General features: G+C 58.1%; 1 protein-coding gene across 2 annotated transcripts; it reads right to left on the bottom strand.

Annotated features, from left to right (window-relative positions):
- Positions 1 to 2,460: 2,460 nt before the first annotated feature.
- On the bottom strand, positions 2,461 to 27,205 carry TRMT44 (tRNA methyltransferase 44 homolog). Of its 2 annotated transcripts, none has more exons than XM_027971267.2 (11): positions 26,533 to 27,205; positions 24,267 to 24,381; positions 21,495 to 21,714; positions 19,341 to 19,409; positions 18,277 to 18,384; positions 17,173 to 17,244; positions 13,070 to 13,176; positions 11,686 to 11,869; positions 9,114 to 9,510; positions 6,944 to 7,060; positions 2,461 to 3,011 (listed from the first exon to the last, which is right to left on the bottom strand). In XM_027971267.2, the coding sequence occupies exons 1-11, from the start codon at positions 27,179 to 27,181 to the stop codon at positions 2,782 to 2,784; spliced, it is 2,268 nt and encodes a 755-aa protein (XP_027827068.2). In that variant the 5' UTR covers positions 27,182 to 27,205; the 3' UTR covers positions 2,461 to 2,781. The 2 variants fall into 2 exon arrangements, with proteins under 2 accessions (XP_027827068.2, XP_027827069.2); XM_027971268.3 differs by having other exon boundaries at positions 21,495 to 21,685; positions 26,533 to 26,647.

The following is a 27,205-nucleotide window of genomic DNA, read 5'->3' as shown; positions in this document are numbered from 1 at the left end:
TTAGTGGCGTCGAGTCCCCGTGGTTTAAACAGACTGTTTTAAGAAATGGGGGAATTTGGGTAAAAGCCGTTTTCTGGGGCACTAAGGATATAGAAGAAATTCCTTCCAACCCCCTGCTGTTGAAGAGTCAGGGACGGGCTGTCTGGCTCTGTGACCCGCCTCCACCATGGCTCCTGGGTGCCCCTCTGGGAGCCCCTCTCCTTGTGAAGCACCCGTTGAAGGCAGGGGGCCCTCTCTTCACAGCCTGCGTGCACTCCAGCCAGCCAGCCAGCCAGCCAGCCTCAGTGCGGCCGTTTACCGTGCAGCCTTACGCAAATGTCTCACCGTCTCTGACGTCTTGTCAACATGTAGAGTGATGAGAGGACACCCCTGGGGTTGAGGATGAGAACCCGGCCAGGCCAGCTCCATCCCACCCCGTGACCGTGCCGCTGCACCGCTGCCTCTCCAGGGCCACAGAGGAGCCCTGGGGGGTGGTCTCCACCCACCCCACGCCTGAGGAGCCGAGCCTGCAGCACTGCCACCACCCCCATGCAGGGCACTTCCTGGGCAGCAGAGGCGCGCCCTGCCCCTTGGCAGTGAGCACAGAACGCGGCCAGCCTTTCTGCCCAGGGACCCCCGCCCCCCACATCTCTTGCTCAGAGTCCCACACGGTGAGTCTGTTGCTTCAGGCTGGCTCCCCGGGGTCAGATCCTCAGGCCGGGTCCCATCGGCTGCGGGCCAGGCGGGTGTGAGGTTGGGACTTAGGGTAAGAGCTGTATCAGGGGCGCTTCCCTGCTGGCTCAGACAGGCAGGAACCTGACTGCCTCGCGGGAGACCAAGACAGGCCAGAGGAACCACCACCTCAGATATGCGGCTGACACCACTCGAAAGGCAGAAAGTGAAGAGGAACTAATGCGCCTCTTGACGAGGGTGAGGGTGGACAGTGAAAGAGCCGGCTCAAGACGACATATTTTAAAAAAAACTAAGATCATGGCACGTAGCCCCCTGACCACGTGGCAAACAGAAGGGGAAAAGGTGGACACGGTGACAGACCCCCTCTTCTTGGGCTCCAAGATCGCTGTGGATGGGGCCTGCAGCCGTGAAAGCGGAAGGCTGCTTCTTGGCAGGAACGCTACGGCAAGCCTAGACAGTGGACTGAATAGCAGAGACATCACTCTGCCAATAAAGGTCTTGTATAGTCAAGACCACGGTCTGCCCAGTAGCCACATACGGTGGTGAGAGCTGGACCGTAAAGGCAGAGCGCCAAAGAACTCATGCCTTTGAACTGTGGTGCAGGAGAAGACTCCTGTAAGTCCCCTGGACAGCAAGATCAATCCAGCCAATCTTAAGGTAGATCGACCCTGAATACTCCCTGGAAGGACTGATGCTGAAGCCCCAATATTTTAGTCACCTGATATGAACAGACGACTCATTGGAAAAGTCCCTGATGCCGGGAAAGATCAAGGGCAGAAGAAGAGGGGGTCAGAGGATGAGATGGCTGGACGGCATCACCAATGCAATGAACATGAACTTGGGCAAACTCCGGGAGACAATGAGGGGCAGGGTGGCCTGGTGTGCTGCAGACCGTGGGGTCGCCAAGAGGCAGACATGACTGAGCAACACCAGGCGTGCCTCCACCAGGAGGGCGGTACTGAGTCTCAGGTGGATGGAGGCCGGGCCTGTGCTGGGTGGAGCCTCCCACCTTCACAAGGCTGGTGTGCACATTCCCATCTCACAGACAGGGAGACTGAGACTCCCTAGCCTGCCCAAGGCACAGAGCTCAGAGGGGACCCACATTCAGACAAAGGTCTGCTTGGGCCAGTTTTGTTTTCTCAACACTGAGTTGGCTGCCTTTTTGCGCCCTGAGCCTGTGCCCACTGCCTCTCTGGTGGACGGTACATCCGGCCAACGATGCCTAGGTGTAGGGAAAGCAGCAGAAAGGCCCCACACTTGGGGCAAATGCCCAGCAGCCCTCACCCAGATAAAGCTGCCCAGATATGCCAGGCAGCAGCGTCAGGAACTGCAGCTCTGTGGCTTCAAGGATGGACACCCCTCATCTCTGGGAACAACAGCTCAGAGGCTGAGTGGGGCTCAGAGACTCCGAGGACCTGGGCTCCTCCCAGCGGCCCTTGCTCCCAAGAAGCCAACTCTGCCCATTCCTGGAGCCTGGCCAGGCACCTGCTGGCTGGCCTGTCCTTGACCGGACTACCACCACCACCGCGTGGGGAGTGGGGGGCAGGGCCCTGGCCTCCCGAGGGTCATTCTGAAGGCGGGACCTCACACCTCTCAGCAGCTCCCTCAGGCTGCCCTGAGCAGAAAAGAATGGGGTCTTTCTCATCCCCCGTGAATGAACCCAGAGCGCCCCCAGGAGGAACCCTCCAAAGGGAAAGGCCGGTGGACACATTCCATGAAAATCAGGGGGCGCAACAGTGTCACTGACACGACCTTCTGTGTAAAACTGTAAACAATTTACAACAGAAGCACATCCTCAGGACTTTTTTTCTCCTGGAATCAAGAGTCAACAGTATCTGTGGGGAGAAGACCTAGAGCAGGAGGAAGCCACCCCCCAGGCGCCTCGCGGCGGGGCAGCGCGGGTCCGGAAGGGCCGGCTCAAGGGCTTCCTGCACCTGAGGCCTCGGCTCTGCCAGCTATAAAGACGCGGAGCAGGAGCAGCCAGCGTTGGGGCGGAGGGCGGGGGAGGACCTCAGCGTCCGCAGGGCGTGGTCGGCCCGAGAGAGCCTGGAGGAAGGCGGGGCCCACGACCTCGACCGCGGCCAGGACGCAAGCCCCCGGCTCGGCCGCTCAAAGAGCTGGCTTCTTCTTGGTGCGGGGCGCCGGCCGCAGCTCCCCGGGCCCGTGGGCGAACGGGCAGCAGTCCGCCGGCAGGACGCAGCCGTCGGGGTGATGAGCGAAGAACCAGCAGATGCGGGTTTTGAAGGTGTCGGAGGACGGCCTCCGCTTCGCCTCTGGTTCCTCCTGCTTCCACGGCCTCTCCTCCCGCCAGTCGCGGATGCGCACGTGTCCGTGCAGAACTGGGGTTGGAACAGAGCAGAGATGCGGCAGAGTTAGCTGCGGGCCGTGGGCTCCTGGGGCGGGGGTTGGGGGCAGGCTCTGTGGGTGCAGGCGTCCCAGGCTGCGGGCACAGCCCCCAGGAGGCGTGGCAGGGAAGGCAGATAGAGCCCCCTACCTGCCCGAGGCCTGCAGTCGCCCCTAAAGCGGAGCCGGAGGCAGGGGTGAGGGGGAGGAGGGCAGGGTGGAAGCTCGGGGCTGGGGGTGGTTAGGAGGCGCTGCCCGACACCCTGGGGAGGGGCGAGGAGCCTGTGCCTGAGGCCGTGGTGATGGCAAGACCAGAGTGACCACACAGGGCTGGGCAGCATGGGCACCAGCTCGAGGGATGGGGCTAAGGACCAGGCAACCACGAGCGTGGTCCTGATACAGGCAAGGGTTTGGGGCATCTGTGAGGCCGCCCTGGCCCCCGAGGACTCACAGCCACATCACAAACAGTAGGCGCAGTGAGACGGGGTGGGGTCCTTTCTGGCCGGTGAAGACCAGGGGTGAGGTTTACAACCAGAGGAAGTGGGGGCTCACGGCAGCCCCGGTGGCAGGGGCGGGCGCTGGGCCACCCCGGGGAAGGATGCGCCTGTCAGCTGACCGCCGCCTAGCGGCCTCCTGAGCTGGTGTGGCGACTCACGGAAGCTGCCCTGAGGGCTTCCACTGGCCTTCGCCCTGTCCCGAGAAGTCAACATCCCCATGGAAATGGGCTGAAGCAGCCAAGCCCTGGTGGTTTCCCCTGGAAGCGCTAAAACCACGTGGAGACACAGCGGCTCTGGGAGAAATGAAGGCCGCTCACTCAACAAATCTGGCTCCCCAACCTCTAAGGAAAACTTCAAAGTGGGAGCGAAAGCTCCAATTTCCCCTGCAGATTGCCTCCTGTTACGGCAATAATGGGACCGCCTGTCTCTGGAGACTGATGATTTACTAAAACTGCCCCTCGAAGCCAGAGGAAGGAAGCGCAGAGGCGCCTCTGTGTGTGGAGGACACAACGAGGGATTCAGCCTCGGCGCGGCCGACAAGCACCTCCGAAGGGCCAGGCGGGGCGAACAGAGAGCTTGGCTCCCCGGCCTGAGAGCTGGGCAGGAAACCACGGCCTGGATGGTGTGCCCACAGCAGCACCTCCTGGCGCAGCCGGGAATGACATGGCCCGGCTGGAGCAGGGTGCCCGGGGCGCCCCCAAACTCCAGCAGTGTGCATCTGAAAGGCAGCCCCCCGCCCCCACTCCCTGGACAGGCTTGAGAGAAATTTGGGGGAAGACGGTGAGGGGTTTGCTGGGGCCACAAGTGGCGACAGACCCCCGCCGTCCAGAGGGGGACTGGTCCCCGCCCCTCAGGGCCGGCAGGCTTGCAGCAGGCCCTCCACTGACTGTGTTTCAGGAGCAGTCCCTGCAGGGTTGGGAGAAGGGGTCCAGCCAGGACTCGTAAGGCCCGGAGAGTGGGCGCTCAGGACGAGGGGCGGCCCCCGAGAGGGCAGAGGCCAGGGCGTCCCGGGGCCGGGATGGTTGACGGCCTCTCCGTCCCCCAGGACACACCCCCTGCCTGGGCAGGCCTGTGCCCTGCGTGTGTGCCCCTCCAGACAGCTCTCGGGCCAGAAGCAGCCTCTCACCGGGTGAAACATGCCCTGATTTTCAGGGCGTCACAAGCAGGAAACGCGCTGTGCCAGCTCACTCTCCGCCCACCCCTGAGCCCCTCGCCTCCCAAAGTGCGAGCCCTGCGGACTCACGAACCCACGGCTCTGCTCCTCCACCATTTCTGACCACAGACGTCGCCTGAACCGAAGTGTCCCAAGGAAACGGCAGAAGGGTCTCCCAGAAACTCTCTGTGGTGGTTTAGTCGCTCAGTCGTGTCCGACTCTTGGCGACCCTGTGGACTGTAGCCCACCAGGCTCCTCTGTCCATGGCATTCTCCAGGCAAGAACACTGGAGTGGGTAGCCTATCCCTTCTCCAGCGGGTCTTCCCGACCCAGGAATCGAACCAGGGTCTCCTGCGTGGCAGGCAGGTTCTTTACCAGCTGAGCCACCAGGGAAGCCCCACCAACTCTGCGGAGGTAGATTTACTGGGCGCTGGGGTGCGCGCGGCAGCACCAGTTCCGGCGTCCGTCTCACCCGGGGGACCAGCCCAGCCCCCCCACTCATCGGACACCCTGGGCTGGGGACTGCCCTCCACAGCTGGGTCCGCATCCTCAAGGCTGGGCGAGGATTCCAGCCCGGCCCACGAGAGGCTCAGCGCAGGCAGCACTGAAAGGTCTGACACTGCCTTCAGCTTCTCATTTGTGTAACCGTGACTGGAAAACCAGCCATGTTAGTTAAAAAGAATCCTACAGAGAAAAGCCTGAGCTCAGGCCTATTTGTTGCGTGACTGGGAGCAGCGTGTCTACTGGCACTCGATGCCCAGGCCTCTGATTCAAAAGTGCTTCCAGAAATAAGTGAATATGCCCCTCAATGCCAACCACACAGAAAGCAATCCCACACACGTGTATTTATGATGGGGGAAAAAAGACACGATTTCAGGAAATCAAACCAGAAACGCACCAGGAACAGCAGAGGGCAGAGCAGCGCCCGGCACGGGGATTTTTAAGCCACTGAAGCTTCATACAGCGGAGCCCGGCCAGCAGGGACGCCCCCGACCTCCACTCACCTGTGGGCTGCCCGCCACACGCCCCCTGGAGCCGCAGCTCCTCTGCAGGGCCCCCCACCCCCGTCGCAGCAGGAGCGCTTAATCCAAGTGGAGATGTAAACAGCTCCGAAAGGCCAGCCAGGCCACCTCCTGGGGGGTCTTATGGGCTGCGGGAGGGGCTGGAGGTCATGCTCCAGCCCTGCGACCCCCCTACCCACCCCGACCCCATGGGAGGACCACAAAGGCGGACTGGGAGGGGCACCTGCCCACCCCTGGGGCTCGGACGGCTGCCCGTGTCCGCGCCTGGGACCCAAAGGCCCTGCCCCTCAGCTCAGGACCCTGTGTGCAGAGGTCTCGGAAGCTTGGCCCTCCTCCCCACGGTCACAGGGGAGTCACCTCGCCCTCGTTGGTCAGAAGCCTGGGGGCCACAGCCCCAACCACACCCACGGGCCGCCCCTGCCCACACGCTGCTCCCTCTGCCCGGCATGCTTCTCCTTGTCCCGGGTGCCATGACCAGCACAGACGCTGCGGGCCTGAGCGGAAGCGTCCTTGACAGGCTTCCCTGGGCAGGGATATCACCCATGACACAGGGCAACGCAAGGAGACGCCCACTGACTTTAAAGCCACACATGAAGTATTTAGGGGTGAAGAGTATGCCAGCTGCAGTGTGCTGTAAGATACTTCCAGAAAGAAAGAAAGTACACACAGCTAACCACGGACCCCCTGGCGGAAGGGTCCGCAGAACCCTCCTCGTGCGGCTGAAAGTGGACAGGCCTCCTCTGAACCCCGGTGCCGTGTACACATCCGTGACGCACCCCCAGCAGAGCGCAGGGAAGGCGGGGACTGCTCCCCACCCTGCAGAGCCCGAAGCCGGGTGGAGGAGCACGCAGGCCCAGGCCCTCCTGCTGCTCGCCTGGAAGCGGGGGCGGCGGGGCGGGGCTGGCTGGGAGCTCAGGGTGCTCCCAGTCCACGGGCAGCCAGAGACCAGAGCAGAGCAGGCGCCCGAGCACCACCAGAGATGCTTCAGGACAGGGGCCCGCCAGCAGGCTCGTCCCTCCGAGGGCGAAGGGGCACACCCCGGACGGGGTGGGGCTGAGCCCGGGGGCCAAGGCGGAGGCTGGGGAGCATCAGAGAGAGAGCGGCGTGAGCCACGCTCCGGCCCCGTGTGAGACGCACACGAGGGAGCCGTGCTCTGGCTCTGGACCCCTCTAAGATGCAGTCACTCCTCAGGAACGGGACAGGGGCCCCCAGCGCCAGCGCCAGCGCCAGCGCTGGGGCGCACGGCTGCGCCTCACCTTGGAACACCTGCGGGCTGTTCCTCAGCAGTGTCTGCAGGCCCCCGCATTCCCGCTTCAGCCTCCGCAGCATCTCCCGGTCCAGCTCCCCAGCCACCTCCGCCAAGGACAGGCTCCCTGTGGGAGAGGGGGTTGCCCCCAAACATGAGAGCCGTCCACCAGCGCCTCCCAAGCCCCGCTGAGAGGATCAGGGGAAAATTAAATGTGGCCCAGACGGTCCTTGCTGCCCCTGGGGCTGCCCCTCAAGGGCTCCCCAACGCAGGCTTGTGCCCACGGCCCCACACACCGCCTCTGGCTCGCCCTTCCACGTGTGTGTGTCCCGACCCGACCTCCAGGGCCGGCCCACCCCCTTCCACCCCATGTGCCCTTGGTCAGGCTGCGGAGGGCAGACACCAGGCCCTGGGTCAACGAGCTCTGGGGACAGACTACTCACTGGTCACACAGGGCTCAGACACACGGAGGTCCTGGGCCCGGGGTCACCAATTCCCATGACTAAGGTGGGGAGCCTGCAGCTCTGGGTCTAAGGGTGCCCCCGCCGGCACCAGGCAGACTTCTCACTGCTGGCCAGGCAGCCAGAGCGTCCCAGGGCGGGCTGACCCTCGGAGACGCACGTGGGGAAGGGGGGAGCTGCCTGGCTCCCTGCTGTCTTCAGCAGGCAGGTGGCCTGAGACCCCATCCCTGGAGCACCCAGACCCCCACACGAGCCCAGGAAGAAACCCCGTCCTCACTCACTGGCAGGGCGTCCCACCCCAAGCAGAGGCCAGCACCTCCTGGGCGCAATCATATAAAAGGGCACCCCAGAGGAACGGACCATCCTGGGAACTAAGGGTCAGAGGCCTTACTTCCAGCGTGGCGTGCAGGGCTGAAGGCTCTGGGCCCTTCGAGGCCCCACGTGGAGCCCACCCACCTCTTCCTCCTTGTCCAGCCTGGCCCGCCTCTGCATGGTGCCTCAAGGAAGGGGGTGCTGACCCCCAGAAGTCCTCAGAGCCCCTGGTCCTTGTCCGTAGTTACCTGGCAGTCAGCCACCTGAACTGAGCCCCCAAGAGGCTCTCCTGGCCAGATGGCCACAGGGTCGGGGATCCCTGGAGGGGACAGGCTCAGTGGTGCTGCCACGTCGCATGGACACACGGGATGGGAGGGGTGTGGGGCTGAAGGAAGAAACTCGGGGCTATGTCCTCCACGCCAGGGGCCAGGGGAGGCCTGCTGTTCACCACCACCGGTCTGGCCCAACCACGGGGCCAGCAGGCAGCACCCCCAACTGACAGCGGGGCCTCGGCCTCCTCCCCGAAGGGCGAGCGTCCCCCTCCCGGGCAGCCTTGCGGAGCCCTCCAGTGGCGACAGGCGCCTTCCGTCAGCCTGTCTTAACTCTCCTGATAACCTGATCCCTGGCTAAGTGAGGAAGTATGAGTGTTACTCGCTCAGTCATGTCTGACTCTTTGTGACCGAACCCGGGTCTCCTGCGCTGCAGGCAGATTCTTTACCGACTGAGCTAGAGGGAGCCCCTGGCCCTTTTGAGAGCCACAGATTCCAGCACGCTCTCACCCCCTGAGAGCAATCAGGTACAGACGTCTCCCTTTCACCACATCTGACTTTTGCGTTTATTTCAGAGACGAGTCGATCATCAGAGCAGAGCATCTCCCAGGTCTTCCGGGCCGGGGCTCCTCTCTGGCAGCCAGTAACCTGGCTGTCTGTCTGGATCATCTCAATAAATGGAAAACAAGGAGCTCTGCACCCTGAGACTTCCCCGTGACCTCAGCTTCCTCCTCTGAGGCACCAAGGTTCTGTGTGTTAACAGAACTACAAGGAAGAGGGTTTTCTAATGAGCTTGGGAGAAGCCTCCCTGCTTCCTTAAAATAAATTTAATTAAAAAAGACCATACAGTTTCAAGGTGGCTCAGATGACAAAGAATCTGCCTGCAATGCAGGACACATGGGTTCGATCCCTGGGTCAGGAAGACCCCTTGGAGAAGGGAATGGCAGCTCCCTCCGGTATCCCTGCCTGGAGAATCCCATGGACAGAGGAGCCTGGTGGGCCACAGTCCATGGGGTCGCAGAGTCAGACACGACTGAGCAGGTGTACACACGTACGTGTAGTTTCAAACTCGGGCTGAAGAGAACAAGTGAGCGTGCTCCCGCCTGGCACCCAGCGGGAAGCCCGGGCTGGGGGTTACCTCCGCGATTCCAGGCCTGCGCACTCCCGCCTGCAGGGCTTCCCTTTCCCAGCAACAAGCGCGCCACGTGCAAAACCACTCGGTCCACAAACTCTCGAGGGAGGGCGGCACAGTTCCTCAGGCGCTCGGCTTTCTCCCGCGGCTGAAACCCAGACAGCCAGAGTGCCCCCGCTGGGGCTCCGGCCTCCGCTGTGTGCGCGGGCCAGGCGTCCAGGGCTCCATGCCCCTCGGGGCCAGGGGAGCTGCTGGGAGCGGCCCCGGGGGGCAGAGGGGCAGGAGCCCCGCTGCGGGGGCTCCTGGGGCGGCCCCGCCTGCTGTTAATGTAGCGGGTCCTCTCCTCGTCCACAGCAGCCTCTCTGGCGGGCGGGTATGTCCTGGACTTCCCGATGAGACAGACCTGCAAGTGGAGAGCAGAGACGTGCTTTAACAGGCCCCAGCGGTATTTTCCCACGGAATTCTCTCATCCTGGAGAACAAACTCCTCAAGCCTTAGGGACCTATGTCGACAGGAATCCTTATTTTATAAACGACTACGAGCATCAGTGACCTCAAAATAAGCAACTAACGGCAGAAGACCACAGAAAACCTCACCACTCAGACCCCACGGAGCCTGACAAACACACAGACCCAGGCCGCCTTCACTGAGCCGACCCCGGAGCCTGACACACATACAGACCCAGGCCGCCTTCACTGAGCCAACCCCGGAGCCTCACATACAGACCTAGGCCGCCTTCACTGAGCCGACCCCAGAGCCTGACACACATACAGACCCAGGCCGCCTTCACTGAGCCGACCAGGCTCGGCCCGCCGTGAACACTGCTCGTGTCAGCCCCGCCGCGCACCCCCCGCCCCCCACACACCCTGCCGGGAACCCCCGGAGCTCTCGAGGGGCAGCCTCGCTGGTGCAGGGAAGCATGAGCGCCCCCAGCAGAGCACCAGGCGCTGCGTGGATGGCCCATTCACGCTGCACGTTCCCCCCAGCGCGGGCTGCCCTGGAGCGAGAGGCTGGGGCGTCCTCCGCAGGCTGGAACCTGACGGAAGTGCCTCCGGTCACATCGGAGCCCCTATCACGGCTCTGCAGCTGCGCCCCCTGCTAACTGTGCCGCCCCGGCAGATGACGACTTCTGTGCGCGCGGGAACGAGAGCGCCGGACCCGTGTTCAGTCCTTAACGGCTGCTGCGTGTGGACACCTATGCTATCCAACCCCCGAACCAGACGATCTATATGAACACAGGCTCGGAGAGGTGGAGTGAGGGCCTGTGGCCTCCAGCTCCCAGTGATAGCAAATGCAAACACAGGAACCGTAGGATCCCTGGACACACACGACCCAAACTCTGTGTACGTGCGAAGTCGCTTCAGTTGTGTCCGACTCTTCCGCGACCCCACAGGCTGCACCCCGCCAGGCTCTATCCGTGGAATTCTCCAGGCAAGAAGGCTGGAGTGGGTGGCCATTTCCTTCTCCAGGGGATCTTTCCGACCCAGGGATCGAGCCTGGGTCTCACGTCTCCTGCGTTGCTGGGAGGGTTCTTTTACCTCTGGCGCCACCTGGGCGGCCCAAACGCCAAATTCCATCCCAACCTCAGAAGAGGCTGTGACTTGCCAAGACAGGGCAACTGGCAGGATGACATGAAGGCTCCAAGCTGAGTGCTAAAGGACGTTTCCGAAAAGATTCTGAGCAGCGACAGCAATGGCGCGCCTGGAGCCGACTGAGGGGCCCAGCACCGCCTGGGGGCTGCCGCTGCTCCCGCCTGGCAGCGCCTGCGCTGGCCCTGAGTGCGCTGCCAGCACGTGGCGGGGCCCAGAGTTAAGCCCCATCTCCCCCCTTTCACCGCTGTCAGGCTGTGAAGCAGAGATCTGGATGACGGGCTTGAGTGTGCGTGTCTTTTTAAAAGCACTGGCAACCTAGAGTCTCATGGAAGAAAGCGACCAGAGGTTAAGATAAAACCGATGTCAACACTTGCCCTGACTCCCAGAGGTTCAAGCCCCCGAGCAGGTGAGCAGGTCGGCCCCAACCATCTGGCAAGGCGACAGGCAGTGCAAGGGTCAACTTATCCCTGGACAGATTCATTTCAAGTAAATCTGAATTAATGAGGCTTTTAAAGAGAACATTTGAAATCATTCTGAAGTTTGGAAGCAATTTCAGCCCATTATTTGGGAGTCTAAGTCCATGGTGTCGCAAAGAGTCGGACACGACTGAGCGACTAAACTGAAGTCAGAACTTAAAGCGTTCAGCCTGCGGCGGCACCAAGCCCACTAACCAAAGCCAAGCTGACCCCGACTCTGGGAGGTGCTGAGGGCCAGTCGCCGCCGCGCGGGAGGAGATGGGGGCCAGGTGAGGGCTGCTGCAGGGGCCGCTGGCCTGGAGACGGGGGTCCAGGGCGCCCGTGCAGGAGGGACCGCAGGCACGCAGCGAGCCCCGGAAGCCGCCGGCGCCGTGCTGGGGCCGCCGGGTCAGAACCCATTTCTCTGGGCATCACCGACTCGTCTACGGGTCTGTGACAAGGACGGCCCCACGCGTTCCATCGAAATGCCACACGTGCCCACGGGGGACAGCCCCGGTGGCCGGCACACACCCGCTTGGTGGAAGGGATCCGAAGGCAGTCCTCCTCCACGTGGAAGCCACAGGCCGAGCCCACCTCGGTGACGAAGTCCAGGTACCCTCGGTACTGCGTCTTGCTGCTCTGCGTCCGCTGGAACTTCCCGACGAAGTCAAAGAAGCAGCAGGGCAGGATGAAGAAGCGGCAGGCGTAGGAAGACCTTCAGAGACAACCGGCGACAGGGAAGCTCAAAGTCCTGAACAGGCTCGGTAAGGAAAGTGCTGCGGAAAGCCGCTCGGCAGCGGCGTGTGGGGCAAAATGCAAATGATGGGCTGCTGGCTAACGGTGCTTTTTATATAAAGAATGAATCACAGCCCTCCTAGGTTACACTCTAGACATGACGCAGCACAGCACCTTTTCAGTAAAACATGAATGTAATTACTTTTATAAAAAGTATTCTTTCTATTGCAGTTGTGATCATCAGCCGGAACCTGAAACCCCCTCATGCGCCTGAAGACTGCAGCTGTGGGTACAAAATTTCAGAGGCAGGCACCACACGATTACGGTCTGCTGCTTGGCCTACGCTATTCTAAAACAGTCCATGTCATGCTTCGTGAAGTAAAGTCGGACAGAGAAAGACAAGTATCGTGTGCTGTCACTTGTGCACCGAATCAAAAAGACTGAATGGAGGTAACAAAGAAGCAGAGTCACAGACACACAGAATGGAGCGGTGGTCACCGTGGGGAGAGCGGGCGGTGGCGGGCGGTGGGAGGGCAAGGCAGGGGTCGGGGAGGAAAGAGATACAGACGACCCTGTCCAAGTTCAACAAGACACAGGGCACGCTGTGCAGCACAGCACTTCACGATAGTTTATGATACAAAATATTTCATATTTATGTATTTTATGGTAACCACAGACAGTACAACCAGGGAAAACGCTCAGTCACTATACTGTACACCTGGAACTAACTGAATCACCGGAGCCAGCGGAGCGTGCTTATACTGACAGGCAGCCCCTCCTGCTGTGAGAAAGCGTCCCAGGAAAAACACATCTCAGCACTGGACACAAACACGATAGAACGAATCGCAACAAAAATACGATGTGAACGCGTGAACCACTTACGTTACTTTATATTTTTAAATTTAAATACAGCCAATATGGCAACCCACTCCAGTGTTCTTGCCTGGAGAATCCCAAGGACAGAGGAGCCTGGTGGGCTGCCGTCTATGGGGTCGCAGAGTCGGACACGACTGAAGCGACTTGGCAGTAGCAGCAACATGCCATCATCTCGACAGAGTAACCTAGCCACGTTTAAGCGCTCAACAGCCACGAGCAGCCAGAAGCTATGGGTCTGGACAGCGAGACTTGAGGCAACGGGACATCCCCAGCCACCATGGTGCCAAAAGGCCCATCAGCTCACCTGGCCGCAATGACTGGGATCCATGGCGTCAGCTCATCAGAATGGTTACCGATTAGCCAGTCGACGTCAGGGAAAAGGGTCTTATCATTTGGTGTGATTGCACTTTCCTAAAAGAGACGCAGAACAAGACTGAACATCTAGTCCATGAAAGCAGAGCATGCGAGGAGGCAGAGACCGCAGCCCCTCAGAACCACAGCTGCCCGGGGCAGGTCTCAGCCCCTCAGGGCTGTGGGTCTTCACCTGCAGAAGGAAAAAGGATGGGCCAGGAGTGAGGAATGTGTGTGCCCAGCCCACCCGCCTGAGGGTATGAGAAATGGCAACTTCGAGCACCATTACCCGAGGAGCGAACACCACCCTTCTGAGTGCTCATCAGCTGCTCATAATTAAAAACACCCTTTTTACATGAAGGACATGGGGGCCATGTGAACTGCTTTACTTTTGGCAGAAGATGGGAGCAGGGAAGGCTTCCCAGGTGGCACTAACTGTAAAGAACCTGCCTGCCAACGCAAGAGATAGACAACACGTGGGTTTGATCCCTGGGTCGGGAAGAGCCCCTGGAGGAGGAAACAGCACCCCGGTCCAGCATTCTCGCCTGGACGATCCCAAGCACAGAGCAGCCTGGAGGGCTACAGTCCATAGGGTTGCAAGAGTCGGACAGGACTGAAGCGCCTCAGCAGGAGTGCACACACGGGAGCAAGAAAGGGCCTGCAGAGCGAGCGGGAAGCAGGGAGGTCTGAGGCTGGCCTGCCGCGCAGCCCGATGCATTTACACCTTGACAGCCCGTCAACCCATAGCCTGAAGCGCAGCAGCGGGGAGAGACAGCGCAGGCAGAATCCACAGACACAATGCACACCAGCCTTTGCTGCTACAACACGACCTCGTGTGAGCACTCGGGCAGCAAGCTTCTGCCCACGGAACAAGCGTGTTCGCCACTGGGACAATGTCTGTGGTTAAGCTGGGAACAGCTTGTTTTTATGATTGAAGAACTTGCAGTGAACACCTATCCCTTCTGCTAGTTAATTAATTAGCAGGCCTTCATTAATTACTTCGTTAATTACTGAAGTCAACAGTCTCAATAGTTTATCTGTCAGTAAGAACTGGAGAGACAGGAGAGTCTATACAGACACTCAACATCCTCCTAATTCTAAAACTAAAGAATGCAGCCCCCTAGGCAAGCAAGCAAAGCCCCACCTGTTTCAGAAAAAAGCTTTAACTGAAAATTTGAATGCAGCAAACTGCAATAATTCTTTTGATACAGAGTTTTACAAACAAAGTTAAGACATTTTGTGATCCTCACGGTGCTGTTATCAAAAGCACGCGTTTTTTCCTTCACCACCTCTAGCTTATAATCAGATGAGGCATCAGAAAAAAAAGCTGTATCGCAGACTTGGCCTCTGAATGTCCAGACTGCACCTGTTCATGGAGATCACTTGTTTAGTAGGAAACAGACAAGCGCTGAGCACTTGTGTACGTGTACAGACACGCACACACACACACACGCAGCGGAGTGATAAGAAGACGGAAGTAATGCCATTTGAGCAACATGGATGGAACTAGAAATGAGCACAGTTAGTGAAGCAAGTCGGATAAAAGCAGACATCAAGCGGGGTCACCTGCGCGTAGAGCCTAGACGACAACAAACATGAACTTATTCCCCAGACTGAAAGAGACTCTCGGACACAGCAAACAAACTTAGGGTTGCCGAAGGGGAAAGGGGTGGGAGAGGGGTAGATTATGAGTTTGGGATCAGCATGTATAGACCACTGTACAGCCAACAGATAACCAGCACGGCCCTGCTGCACAGCACCTACATTCAATATCCTGCAATAAACCGGAATGGGAAAGGATGTGGGAAATACGCACATGAATAACCGAATCCCTTTGCTGTAGAAAAGAAACTAACCCAACATTACCACTTCCCTGCAGACTCAGACAGTAAAGAATCTGCCTGCGATGCAGGAGACCCGGGTTCGATTCCTGAGTCGGGAAGATCCCCTGGAGAAGGGAGTAGCTACCCACTCCAGTATTCTTGCCTGGAGAATCCCATGGACAGAGGAGCCTGGTGGGCTACAGCCCACGGGTTGCAAAGAGTCGGACATGACTGAGCAACTAACACTTTCATACTTCAACTTGAAAAAAAGGCCCCCAAAGTAAAAAAAGTAGTAGAATCCTCTACCTGTCCTGCACGGGGCATAGAATGCAGCCAGCTTCCATAGAGACAGGACTTGAACAGACAGCCTACTCAACTGCTATCTGAACTTTCCACGTGAAGAAGTTATCTTGCTTCTTCACCTGGGACACACGGGATTGTGAAAACAACCATGTTACTCCCTTAGCTTTGATCATCAGTCTCGTATTGCAATTCAGAGCCCAACTTCATTACCTGTGTAAGAATACAGTCCGCGTATGGATCTGCAGAGCCACCCCTAGCAGGAGTCCGTTCCCTAGTTTACCAGAGTTCTTCAAACCTGAGACTTTTTAGATATTGTCATGTGTTGTCATCTGTGAACATATCCCTGTTGCTAAGTCATGTCTGATTCTTTGCAACCCCATGGACTGTAGCCTGCCAGGCTCCTCTGTCCATGGGATTCTCCAGGGAAGAATCCTGGAGTGGGTTGCCAGGCCCTCCTCCAGGGGATCTTCCTGACCTTGGGGTTGAACCTGCATCTCTTGCAGAGCAGAGAGATTCTTTACCCACTGAGCCATCAGGGAAGCCCTGTTCGACTATATAAGCAAGTGCAAACCCTTGTAGCATAAAGCAGAGTGTAAATATATAATGAAGACCTAAACAGTAAAGAGGTGCCGGGCAGCTGCAATAAACGCCACTTCCTCCAACCTTTTTAATTTTTGGCAACACTACTCTCAACTTTAAAAGAAAAGTGAAGAGAAAACATAGTCTTGAAAACTTTGTTTTCTATTCACAGGTGAAATAATATATCGGAGATATGTTTCAAACACAGTGAGGCTAATGCTGGGGTTGTGGGAGAGGGTATGAGACAAAGAACCACTGCTCAGTTGGCCCCTGAATTTCTGGGATTTACTACAAGCTTCTCTCCACTTCCACAGGCTCCTGACGTCCTCCACACTGAAAAGTAAATGCTTCTCCCACTTGTCAGTCAGCGTCCTATCCTCGTGCAGAAGAGAGGTGTGTCCTAGCCACACCCACGCATCTTATCAGCAGGGGGACGAGGGTCTGGAGGCGATGTGGGTGTTTGGGCAGCAGCAGCCCCCACGGCACTCCAGAGCCAAGGACGGAGCCCCAGGGCCGGGCGTTCCCCTGCTGACCTGGAGGTCTGGATGAGAGGCTGAGGCTGGGAAACGCTGGAGCCCAGACCTGCCGGGTGGGTGCTGTGGGGGAGATGCCCACCTGCCTGCCCCCGAGATACCTCCCTGTCTGACAGCTTGGACCTGCTCCAGACCTCGGTGGGGCTGACTGCAGCCCTGCGGCCACAGCTGAGACCCGGTGGCCAGAGAGCTGGAAGCCATCATGCTGTCTCCACGAGATATCCGCACATCCGCAGCCCAGCCCTGCCTGCGCCTCTGTGCTTCCCTTCCTCTGACTCCCTGACAATCTATCCCTAGCTAGAGGCTTCTCCTGGCGCTACTCAGAGCAGGACTGTCCACACTGCCCCCCGCCCCGAACCGGTCCCCGCAGGGAGGGCACCCACTGCCAAAGGAATGTTTCAACTGCAGCCTGCGGCAGGCTCCAGAGCGGATGCCCCCAAAGCAGCCGCAGAAGACCCGGGGCCAAGACAGCACCCCCGCTCCGGAGGCCAGCACCCTCCCTTCAGTCTAACCGGAGGCAGGAAGTCTAAGGGGGCGCCCTCCCTTCAGTATAATCGGAGGCAGGAAGTCTAAGGGGGCGTCCACCCTTCAGTATAATCGGAGGCAGGGAAGGTCTAAAGTCAGTGACCTTTCAATATAACCGGAGGCAGGGAAGGCCTAAGGGAGCATCCTCCTTTCAAGCCTCAGAGCAGCGAGCCGAGTGTGGGGTGCTGCGGTTACCAGCACCTCTGACTGGCCCCCCACACACAGACTCTCTCCTGGAAACAACCGCACTGGGGGCAGCCTGCTGAGGTCAAGCGAAGGGACAGAGCCAGTACCTCTAGGCGGGTCTGGGGTCCGTACATGTCCCAGATTTTTCTTCTTCGGACGTCGATCCCTCGGCCTGGATGCTGAAACGATGAATTTCGGGAACCAAAGGTTAAGGTGGGTATGTCGTCAGAAACGACGAGAACGAGTCAAGCGCTGCAGAGACCACGCCCTGAGAAGCGCAGGGACCCTGAGCTGCTGAGGCCCCAGGGCCCAGACACAACCCCGGCTACGGTGCCTTTGTGAGGCGAGGCCTGGAGACACCGCCAGGCTCACTCGCAGCCCCGGGGGACACGCCTCCCTTGAAGGGAGCCGCCGCCTCTGCGCTCAGCCAAGCTCAGCTCCAGGCCTGCCTCCTCATCCAGCCCAGAAGAGCCCTGCTCCGGGGTCCTGAGCACCCAGTGTGCCCCGACCACCTGCAGCTCTCCCCGGGCCCCACCGCCGGCTCCCAGTCACCGCGCGATGTGCTAACACCACAGACAGGCTGTTCCAGGGCCCGCAGACTCTTTCTATCAAGCACCTCAGAAGGCGGCCCTAACAACCTCACCCCAAAGTCCCGCAGGCGAGGACATGCGTGTTCGTCCACAAGGCAGGACGATACAGCCCTGGGGGCAGGGGGCAGTGGGCACTGCCACCTGTGTGCCCAGAACCGCTCCTGGGACCAGGGCCGCTCCCGGTTCTCACGGCCTCTGCTTCACAACCAAGGAAATGGCTGCAGAACTGAGCATCAGTTTCACGCGTGCTCAGTACGCGGGCGCCGGCCGTCCCCCAAGCTAGACCCCAGGCTCCTCGAGAGCAGAGCTGCCCTCGCCCCTTGCCCCTCCCCGTGCCTTGAAATGCTGGGTTTTCCAAAGAAAGCAGCAACAAGAACACCCCTGCTGTTGCAAGGGTGTCATTCGCAGGCCGCCTGTCCCCGAGGACCCTCTTCTCGTCCAGCAAGGCGGCTGCCTCACCCTCCCATGCACAGGCTGCCTGCTCGATGGCGTCACCAATAGCCACTGCACCTCTGACAGCCCGGCCACCTCCAAACCCAGGTCGCACCAGCAGAGAAAGGCCTTGTGCTGGACATGAAGACGCCCTAGAGAGGTCTAGAGACGGCCCCCAGCGCGCTTTACCCCTTCGCTGCTCAGGATGTGGACCAGGAGGCCATTGCCGCAGCCCAGGTCCACGAAGGACTGCCGGGCGGTCTCTCCCCGTTCGGCTCTCTCTTCCTCCCAGAGGATCTAAAGTCAACAGGAAAAGCAAGGTCAGTCTGTGGTGCGCTCTGCCCTGGAATAATTCACACACAAGGCCACGTGGACTGCAGTGCTCTCCCAGGAGAGGCGGAGAGGCCTCCGGCGCCGGGGCCCCACACAGGCGACGCCCAGGTGAGCAGAGGGAGGTGGGGACGGCCGCCCCGCTCACCCGAGGCGGCACGGGCCAGGACCTCCTCGTCTCCCACCCAGAGCCCACGCTCGCGGGTCAGCTCTGGGCAAGAGTTTTACAGGTCACTGTTAGTTCCTTCCAGCTTTCTCTAAGTTCTTCTGGCTTTGTATACTTTGAGAGGCCTTATTACTTGTAAAACCGAGAGAATTACAGTTGAGAGGAATTCAGAGATTATCTCTTCTAGACATTTCATAGATAAGGAAACCCAGACTATCAAGCAAAAGGGTGTGTCCAAGTCCAGGTGGTCAGCGAGCTGGCCAGGAAGGCCGCGAACCTGAGTCACCTGATGTGAGGGCGGGAGGCAGGAGCTCATCAGATGGGCCCCCAAGGGCTCCCCAACGCCAGGCGGTGTCTCCGTGCTGACTAGTAATTTGGAAAAAATCGAACTCCTGTTGGTTCACAATCCAAACTTGTTCTATATTCACATAAAAGCACCATGCAAAACTTAAAAAAAATACATGTGTATCCAACCTTGACAAGTCAAAGTCACTCAGTCAGGTCCAACTCTTTGTGTCCCCATGGACTATACGGTCCATGGAACTCTCCAGGCCAGAATACTGGAGTGGGTAGCCTTTCTCTTCTCCAGGGGATCTTCCCAACCCAGGGATTGAACCAGGGTCTCCTGCATTGCAGGCAGATTCTTTACCAACCGAGCTATCAGGGAAGCCCAATGTTGACAGGCAGAACTATAAAAACCCTGAGCTGCCGCGGGCACCCTTCCATCCTTCCACCCACTCAGGTCACACAGTCTTACCAGCAGGTAGGCAGCAATAGCTACATCTTCATATACAAACTTCTCAGGGTCAGTGACTTCAGGCCATACCTACAAAATTATCAAGAGCATTTGTAAATTTCCACCATACCTGTGTGTAACAGGATACATGAAGACCAATGGAGTCCAAACCAAGACTGCAGAAGAAAGACGCTTAGCTGAGGCCACTGGACATCAAGAGAAAAGGCTCAGCTACGTTGCCTGCACCCCTCCATCCCCGAAGACTGAGTCTGATAAACAAGGAATCGAGGGGTGGGGGTGTCAAGGAAGCCAAGGGGCAGGGGTCATGGGGGCAGAGGTCAGTGCTCCACCCTGCGGTCTGTTGGCGTCTTGCCGTCATTCGCCAGGAGCATCACTCAGCTGTTTTGCCCCCATCTCCCTATTTGTAAAGCAAGGATAAAGATACGACCTAACGCCCATGCAGATGACCGTCAGGTTCCTTGAACCTGGAAACGCTGGCTGTGCAAGTATGAGGGCTCACTGTTAACACCAGTAATGCGCAGAACAGGCGTCTTGCAGATGAGAGAAAAACCAACGGCCAGTGTTAAAAGTTCAGACTTCTGTTTCCAGTCTAGCGGATTAGACAGTTCACACGAACCATCTCACCAAGGACGATTTAAAAAGCTGGAAGAAGAAAGGAGTGCCTCCGTGAAGGTTCTAAACAGCAGGATAATGAAGCACCGCTAGGCCAGGACCTGGGAGGGAAGCGGGGGGCGCCGTGAGGCCAGCCAGCCTGGGACCAGCGTGTGATCCCCCAGGAATGAGCGGGTACTGTTCAAGGCTGAGACTAGGAGAGGCTTTGTAATGCAGCAACGGCAGATTAAAAAATACAAAACTCTGCACTGACAAACTGTGGTCACTTCTAGACGGGAGGGAGACACACTAGGAAGAGGCCAAAGGAGGTTCAGCTGTCAGCACAGGCGCCTCGGTTCCAGGCGCCGCCACAAAGCGAATGCTGCAGCGAGGCGCTATGCGCGTGCGCGCTCAGGCGTGTCCGGCTCTCTGCGACCCCGCGGACTGCAGCCCGCCAGCCTCCTCCGTCCACGGGATTTTCCAGGCAAGAAGACTGGAGTGGGCTGCCATTTCCTACTCCAGGGGAAGTACGGTGAGCCAAACAGATTTTTTGGTTTCCAAGTGCATATGAAAGTTACCTTGAAACTATACTGTAGTTTACTAAGTGTGTAATATTATTACACACACACAAAAAAAGTAGGTACTTTAATTAAAAAAATATTTTACTGTTGGGGCTTGTTGGCAGTCCAGTGGTTGGGACTCCATGCTTTCACTGCTGAGGGCACAGGTTCAATCCCTGGTCAGGGAACTAAGACCCCACAAGCGGCACGGTGCAGCCAAAATAACAATTTTACTCCTAAAAAATGCCAACCCTCATCTAAGTCTTCAATGAGCTGTAGTACTGACTTCAAAGGTCACCATGATCACAGGTCATCATGACAGATATATTAATCGTGAACAAGCTAGAAATAGTGGGCAAATTACCAAAAGCAGACCCAGACATACGAACTGAGCAAACGCAGTGAAACCAGTGCCTACAGACCTACTCCACACGGGGCCGTCACGGGCCTGCAGCCTGTGGAAAACAGCATCTGCACAGCCAGTGTGCCGAGACGTGCTTGTGATGCTCTCTCTCTTAAGCTGGGTGTGAATACACAGGTGCTTATCGTTATCTCCCCCCACACACATTTTAGATATAAAGTTATAACATTTTATAAAATTGATCTCCTTTTTGGAAGTATATGCTTTTGTACTTTAACTTTTCTTATATTTTCTCCGAATGTCTTTCTGTTTATACTCAAGAATTATGGCAATTTAGTAGTTAATATTCAATTATTTTTAACTAAAAAGACTTCCCTTTTGTTCTCTTGAAAAAAAAAAAATTAGTAACGTGCCAAAAAAAAAAAAATCCTTTTCCGTAACATAATTGCCAATGTTTTTACGGTTTAGTATGTCAAAGTACAGGCTGTAATGGGGGGCCACAGGTGGGTATATTTTGACTTAATATCTGCCTCTATGAAACTAAAGGGCACACAGGGAACACGATGTTAGCTGGAGTCGTCTGGTACATCACCTCTCTTAAACGGGGGCGGGGGGGTCCCAGACGTCTTTCCCCAGAATCACCTTGACCATGGCCTTGTACTTCTCTTTCAGCGCCTGGTAAGTCGTGCTGTACTTCACGATGGAGATGAGGGACAGGGTGCTTTTGAAGCCACTCTGCCTGCTCTCCACACACCACCTGGCCAACCTGGCCAGCAACTCTTCTCCAAGCCAGCTGGGTTTGGGATACACAGTGCCATCTGAATGCCATCGTTCTGGACAGAAAATTAAAACAGATATGAACCTTTGAAAATAAGAGAAATATGAATAAGCAGGGCTGGTTTCAGGTCTTGTTTTCAAACTCTACATTTATTTACCGAAAGAAGACAAGTTAGAGCAGCTGTCTATGATTTCCAAATATTGTACCCAGAACACAAAACAAGCTGCAACCAGTTACACAATTTTCATCCTGTAGAGCAAAAAGCAAGAGAATTCCTCCTCTCTTGCAAATGTTGTTAAACATGCATTTACATACCTCAACAAAGCCCGCTGGAAGGAGAACTAAACAAGGTTCCTCTCACATCCCACTCACATGCTAACCCGCCAGATTCTAAAGCAGCCACGGTTTCTTTAATTTTTCTACGTTTTATACATTTCACGTGGGCAACCCAGATACACAGTGCTCGTTCACCAAGTACTTCCTGGCCAGGAAGGTGACGCTCAGTCACCAAACTGAGGACACACAGGCAGCCACTGGGGCTCCCAGTCCATGCTGACCCCTGCGCGTCCTCCGCCAGCAGCGTGCCGGGCAGCTACGGCCCGGTCTGTCCAGCTCGCCGCGTGACCAGGCCCCAGCAGCACCTGGCCAGGGCAGGTGCTCGCTCCCGAGGACCCAGGTCAGGACAACATACCCTCTAGGGCTGCGATCCAGGCAGCGCCGTGCAGGGGAGAAGTGCCAGGACTGTTGGGCTACGGTAAAGGAGGTGCTGTTCAATGGGGGCCCCCAAGAAGGAGCAGGCCCACGGCAGCTGGGTGGGGTGGGGCACAGGGGAGGCCGGTGGGAGGGGCGGCCTGGCAAGGAGTCCCCGGCTGGTGAGAGCTGCGCTGCACCAGGCACGTCAGAGGACACAGCTCGCTCTCATAAGAACCAGGAGCCAAGTCTCCACTGAGAGTCGCAACCAGGTGGGCGTCACCGTCACTGGGTGGGTGGCAGGCGGGGAGAGGCGGGGCAGGGCAGGGAGGGGCGGGGAGAGGCCTGGCTGCTCCCTTCTCCTTCCCTGCCCTTCGGAAGTGATCCTTCTGGACTCACTGGGGCCCTTCCCCTGCTTTTCCGGGGCATCATGCTCTTTCCCAGGTGACCCTGGGGCCCCCACACTAACCCTCACCTGCTCAGGCCTCGGGGTCATCCCCGCCCACACTGGTACAGTGGGCAGAGCCCTGCCCTGGTCAACGAGGGGACTCCTCCACCTCTGCGCTTGGCAGCACCTGCCTTAGAGCATCCACCTGTCTCTGGGCCTTAGTGACCCCCGGGGCCCAGTGCGACCACATGGTGGGGAGAGCACAAATCCTGCCGAAGCAAGGCACTGACCAGGAGGGCCGCGCTCCACGAAGGCGGCCACCAAAAGTCCACTCGTGCTCCACTGAGAAGGCCGCACATGCAGTCTCACTGTGACCAGTGCTCAGCAGGGCGACAGGAAGCATCAGCCAGTAACGGTGCGGGGCGGCCAGCCGAGCGCTCAGAGCTCGTGGGGAACAGGGACGGGCTTCACCACGCCAGCCACACTGGGCACTGCCCCGGCCAGGCCCCAGGCTGCGCTTCCTCACTGGGGCTGGCGGACAGCGAGCTCCAGGGCTCACCCCCCAGCTCCTGCCTCAGCACTCTCCAGGTAACGCCCAGGGGCACACACGGCTCTCCCCGAGGGTCTGCCGACCCTCTCCAGCGGGGAGGAAGGGGCCCTTCGGGAACATTTAACACCTGTCCGGAGGCTCCCGGCAGGGGCAGATCCTGGGCACCCCACCTAGTGTCTGACCTCCAACAGGTCCCTGGGAAGCCCGGCCAAGCCCCCTCCTCAGGGGCTCACAAAGTATTAAACGTGTTTCATAGGTGAGAAGAGCAGGGGGCAGAGGCGACACTCCCAAGGTCACACTGCTGCGAGGACCCAAGTCTATGAGACTCCCAAGCCCAGCTCTCCCCCTGTGCCCTGGCCTCTTCGTGAAACCACGCACACAGCTCACAGCGGTTAAACAGACATGCTCCAAGGGCTGTCAGGGAGAAAAAGACCCGTGCAGATCTCCAGGAAAAGAGCAGAAGAGTAACGCGTGGTCTCCCTCTCCTCTGACTTTTCCATTTAAAAAGCACCAAATGGAAGTAAACCGAATTTCACACTTTCCGGACAGAGCCGAACAGCATGTGGATTTAAGGGACCAGATTAGACTGCTGTGTTTAGAATAAAACATCACTGAATACTCACTACGTCTAAGACCACGTGAGCCTCAGCAGGAAATACAAAAGGATGCTTCCAACCACCCCTGTTACCAGGGTGTAAGATATGACAAAATAACAGAAGGATCGTGTTTATTTGAATTCGGTACTAGAACCAGGTGCTATGAACCATCAAGCCGACACGGAAAGTAGGGCCCAAAGACTCCAGCCAGGCTGGGACCACCCAGGTGCCAAAAGGGACAAGGATGCATCAGGGTAAAACATCGACCAGCAAGCAGAGCCCACAGACCTGATCTGCCAGAGGCTGAGTCCCTGTAGCTCCTTGGGGACCTAGAATCTTTCAGCTGCCCAAAGAAATCACTGCTTGAAACCAGAGATCATTGAGAAAGAAGAATCAGTTATCCAGTACTTACCATTCTCCTTCGCTATGACTGAGCTGAATTTGATACACATTGCTCATCTTAACCTTTAAATTCCCTTCATCATCCTCTTCCAAAGGTAAAAAAGTTACAGCTCCATTGAGGACATCTGGGGAGAAAGAAGATAGGGGTGATCAATTAAAACTGCTCAGTTCAGGGGCTCGCCGTAAGTGGTCTTAAAAGCACAGCACTGAATCCACCCCCATCATTGTGCCTTCAACCCCCAGGGCTTTTCCCCACTTAACTGACCGCAGTGACCGTCCTGGTCATGGCTGTATCTCCACTCCTCACTGAGACCCACGTGAGCATGCAGACCTCCATGTGTGAAGGCCTTGTGAGCACGGATGTGCTCATCCCCGCAGGCCAGCAGAGGTCAGTTTAGTCTGCCAGTAGGGTCCAGCTCTTAGTGACCCCATGGACTGCAGCACACCAGGCCTCCCTGTCCATCACCAACTCCAGGAGCTTGCTCAAACTCATGTCCGATGAGTCGTTGATGCCATCCAACCATCTCATCCTCTGTTGTCCCCTTCTCCTCCCACTTTCAATCTTTCCCAGCATCAGGGTCTTCTCAAATGAGTCAGCCCTTCGCATCAGGTGGCCGAAGTATTGGACTTTCAGCTTCAGCATCAGTCCTTCCAATAAATATTCAGGACTGACTTCCTTTAGGATGGACTGGTTGGATCTCCTTGCAGTCCAAGGGACTCTCAAGAGTCTTCTCCAAAACCACAGTTCAAAAGCAGAACTGTAAAAGGTGCTGAAAGCCGAGGGCTCCTAAGCTAAGTTCTACCATCAGAATTAGAGAGGGTCTCCAGGAGGAGGGGACACCTGGGAAGAGGCACAGAGGCCAGCAGTACTGGGGGCCAGGGGTAGAGGTACGCACCCACCAGCGACTCAGCATCACTGCTTCTGGACAGAGCTGCGTCCAGAGCAGCTCACACCCTAACACCTAGAACCTGTGACCACACAGTGTTACACAGCAAAAAGGGACCTACACACGTGCCAGGGTTATGGTATGGGCCTAGGAGAGAAAGAGGGTACCCTGGCTTGTGCGGAGGCTGGGGGTGCTGGTCTAACCACAAGAGCACCGGAAAGCTGAGAAGTGTGTCCAGCTAGAGGCAGAAGAGACGCAGCAGCAGGAGAGACCACCGAGGCTCGAAGCCGAGAAGGATCCGGCTCAGCCGCCAGCTCTGGCAGGCAGGGAGGCCACTTTCCTCATCCCTTTCACTACTGGAGGCCTCCCGACCGCTCACCGTCCCGCCCTCCTTCACCTTCTCCCCCAAGCCTTCCAGACAACACCCCAGTCAACAACCCCATCCTCCGTGTTAAGGATCCACATTTCCACATGCCCCCTCCACAAACAATCTACAGCCTCCCCAGGGCGTCATGAATTTGAGCAAACTCCGGGAGATGGTGGAGGTCAGAGGAGGCTGGCGTGCCGCAGTCCATGGGGTGGCGAAGAGTCGGACAAGACTTGGTAACTGAAGGACAACAAGGCCGTCATGAGGAAACAGGCGGACTAGGTGCCTTTAGTCTTTAGCACTTACTGACTGCTTTTTAACCCAACCACACCCCCTGCTGAAGATGCTCTGCTGGACCAAACTCTAGGCTTGCTCCTCTCTGTTAGGGTTCAGCCACAGCCCGAAGACTAGAACAAACACTGTCACTGTTCCCAAGAACTCAAGACCACATCCCGAGCAGGACTCTGGGCCCCCCTGAAGTGCCCACTGGGGAAAATCAAGGCTGACAGAGGAACAGACTGTTCCAGCCCATACCTGAAGGTGGGGTTGCTATGACCCTGGCTTCTGCCGGACGGGAGGACCTAACTTCAGAAGGCGCCAGTTGGCAAACCCCCGATGGGCTCTGCACGACCTATCCCCCACCTTTTCCTGCTTGTTGTTAATTTCAGCTGCCTCACAACACTGCCCCATTCTCTTCTTTCACTCTCCCTGTAACTTCTTGCACTTAGCTGAGTGGAGTTAGGTTCATGCTGGACTCTCCTCCCTACCGTGACAAGCCTGCGCCTTCTCAGTCGCTCAGTCGGTGTCTGACTCTTTGCAATCCCATGGACTGTACAGCCCACCAGACTCCTCTGTTCACGGGGATTCCTAGGCAAGGATCCTGGAGAGGAGGTTGCCATTTCCCACTCCAGACCCTGACATCCTATCACCAATTAAAACTCATCCCTGCCACTGTAACTTGTGCCTGCCTCTGTGGGGAATCTCTTGACAAACTGCCACTATGAGAAACACACTCTTTATACCTTGCACGACCATTTCTCTCCTCGGACCACGAAGCGGGCAATGCGGGTTCGTTTTGGGGATGACGGTTCTGAGCAGCAAGTCGAGCTCGCGCCGACCCTCTGGCGGCGATCCTGCCCCGGTGCGGGTGAGGAAGGCTAGCATCTCTCGATTGTCGCCGGCGAGGCTCTGAGCGAAGGCGTCCCAAAGAGCACCCAGGTCGGCGGCGGGGAGGTCACCCTCCCGGGCTGCAGCCTGGCCAGGTTGCCCAGGGGTCCCTGAGAGCTGAGCCGCGGCGGCGGCGGCGGCTTCCCGGGGCTCCTCCTCTGGCTGGCGCCGGCCCTGGGCCTCCTGGCGGCCGTGATCGGGGCCCGCGCTCGGTCCAGGGCCCGGGCCCCCGTCGAGGGGACGCCGGACGGGTCCCGGCCCCGCGTCGGGCCCACATCCTCCCGCCTCCGCAAGCCTCTGGGGCTCGGGGCCTGCACTGGGCCGGAGGTGGGTGTGCCCGGTCGGGGGCAAGGAGACGCTCCGCCGGGCCTCCAGGCGGACGCCACACAGCCGCTTGTTGGCCACCTGCGGCCTCTCCACCCACACGGCCACCGCCGCCCAGAAGCCGCCTGGGAGCAGCCGCGAACCCGGGCCGCTCACCGCAACCCTACCAACCTCGGCCATGATCAGCCCTAGGCCCCCGGGCTC

This window comes from Ovis aries, chromosome 6, assembly GCF_016772045.2.
Source record: "Ovis aries strain OAR_USU_Benz2616 breed Rambouillet chromosome 6, ARS-UI_Ramb_v3.0, whole genome shotgun sequence".
Classification (NCBI taxonomy): Eukaryota; Metazoa; Chordata; class Mammalia; order Artiodactyla; family Bovidae; genus Ovis; species Ovis aries.
This window is presented reverse-complemented; position numbering and strand designations above follow the sequence as displayed.

Coding starts and splice junctions, on each gene's coding strand:
- TRMT44 (XM_027971267.2), bottom strand. CDS start 27,181: ATGGCCGAGGTTGGTAGGGTTGCGGTGAGCGGCCCGGGTTCGCGGCTG. Junction 19,410..21,494: donor AGTACAAGGCCATGGTCAAG/GTGATTCTGGGG, acceptor ATAATTTTGTAG/GTATGGCCTGAAGTCACTGA. Junction 18,385..19,340: donor CTATTGCTGCCTACCTGCTG/GTAAGACTGTGT, acceptor TGTTGACTTTAG/ATCCTCTGGGAGGAAGAGAG.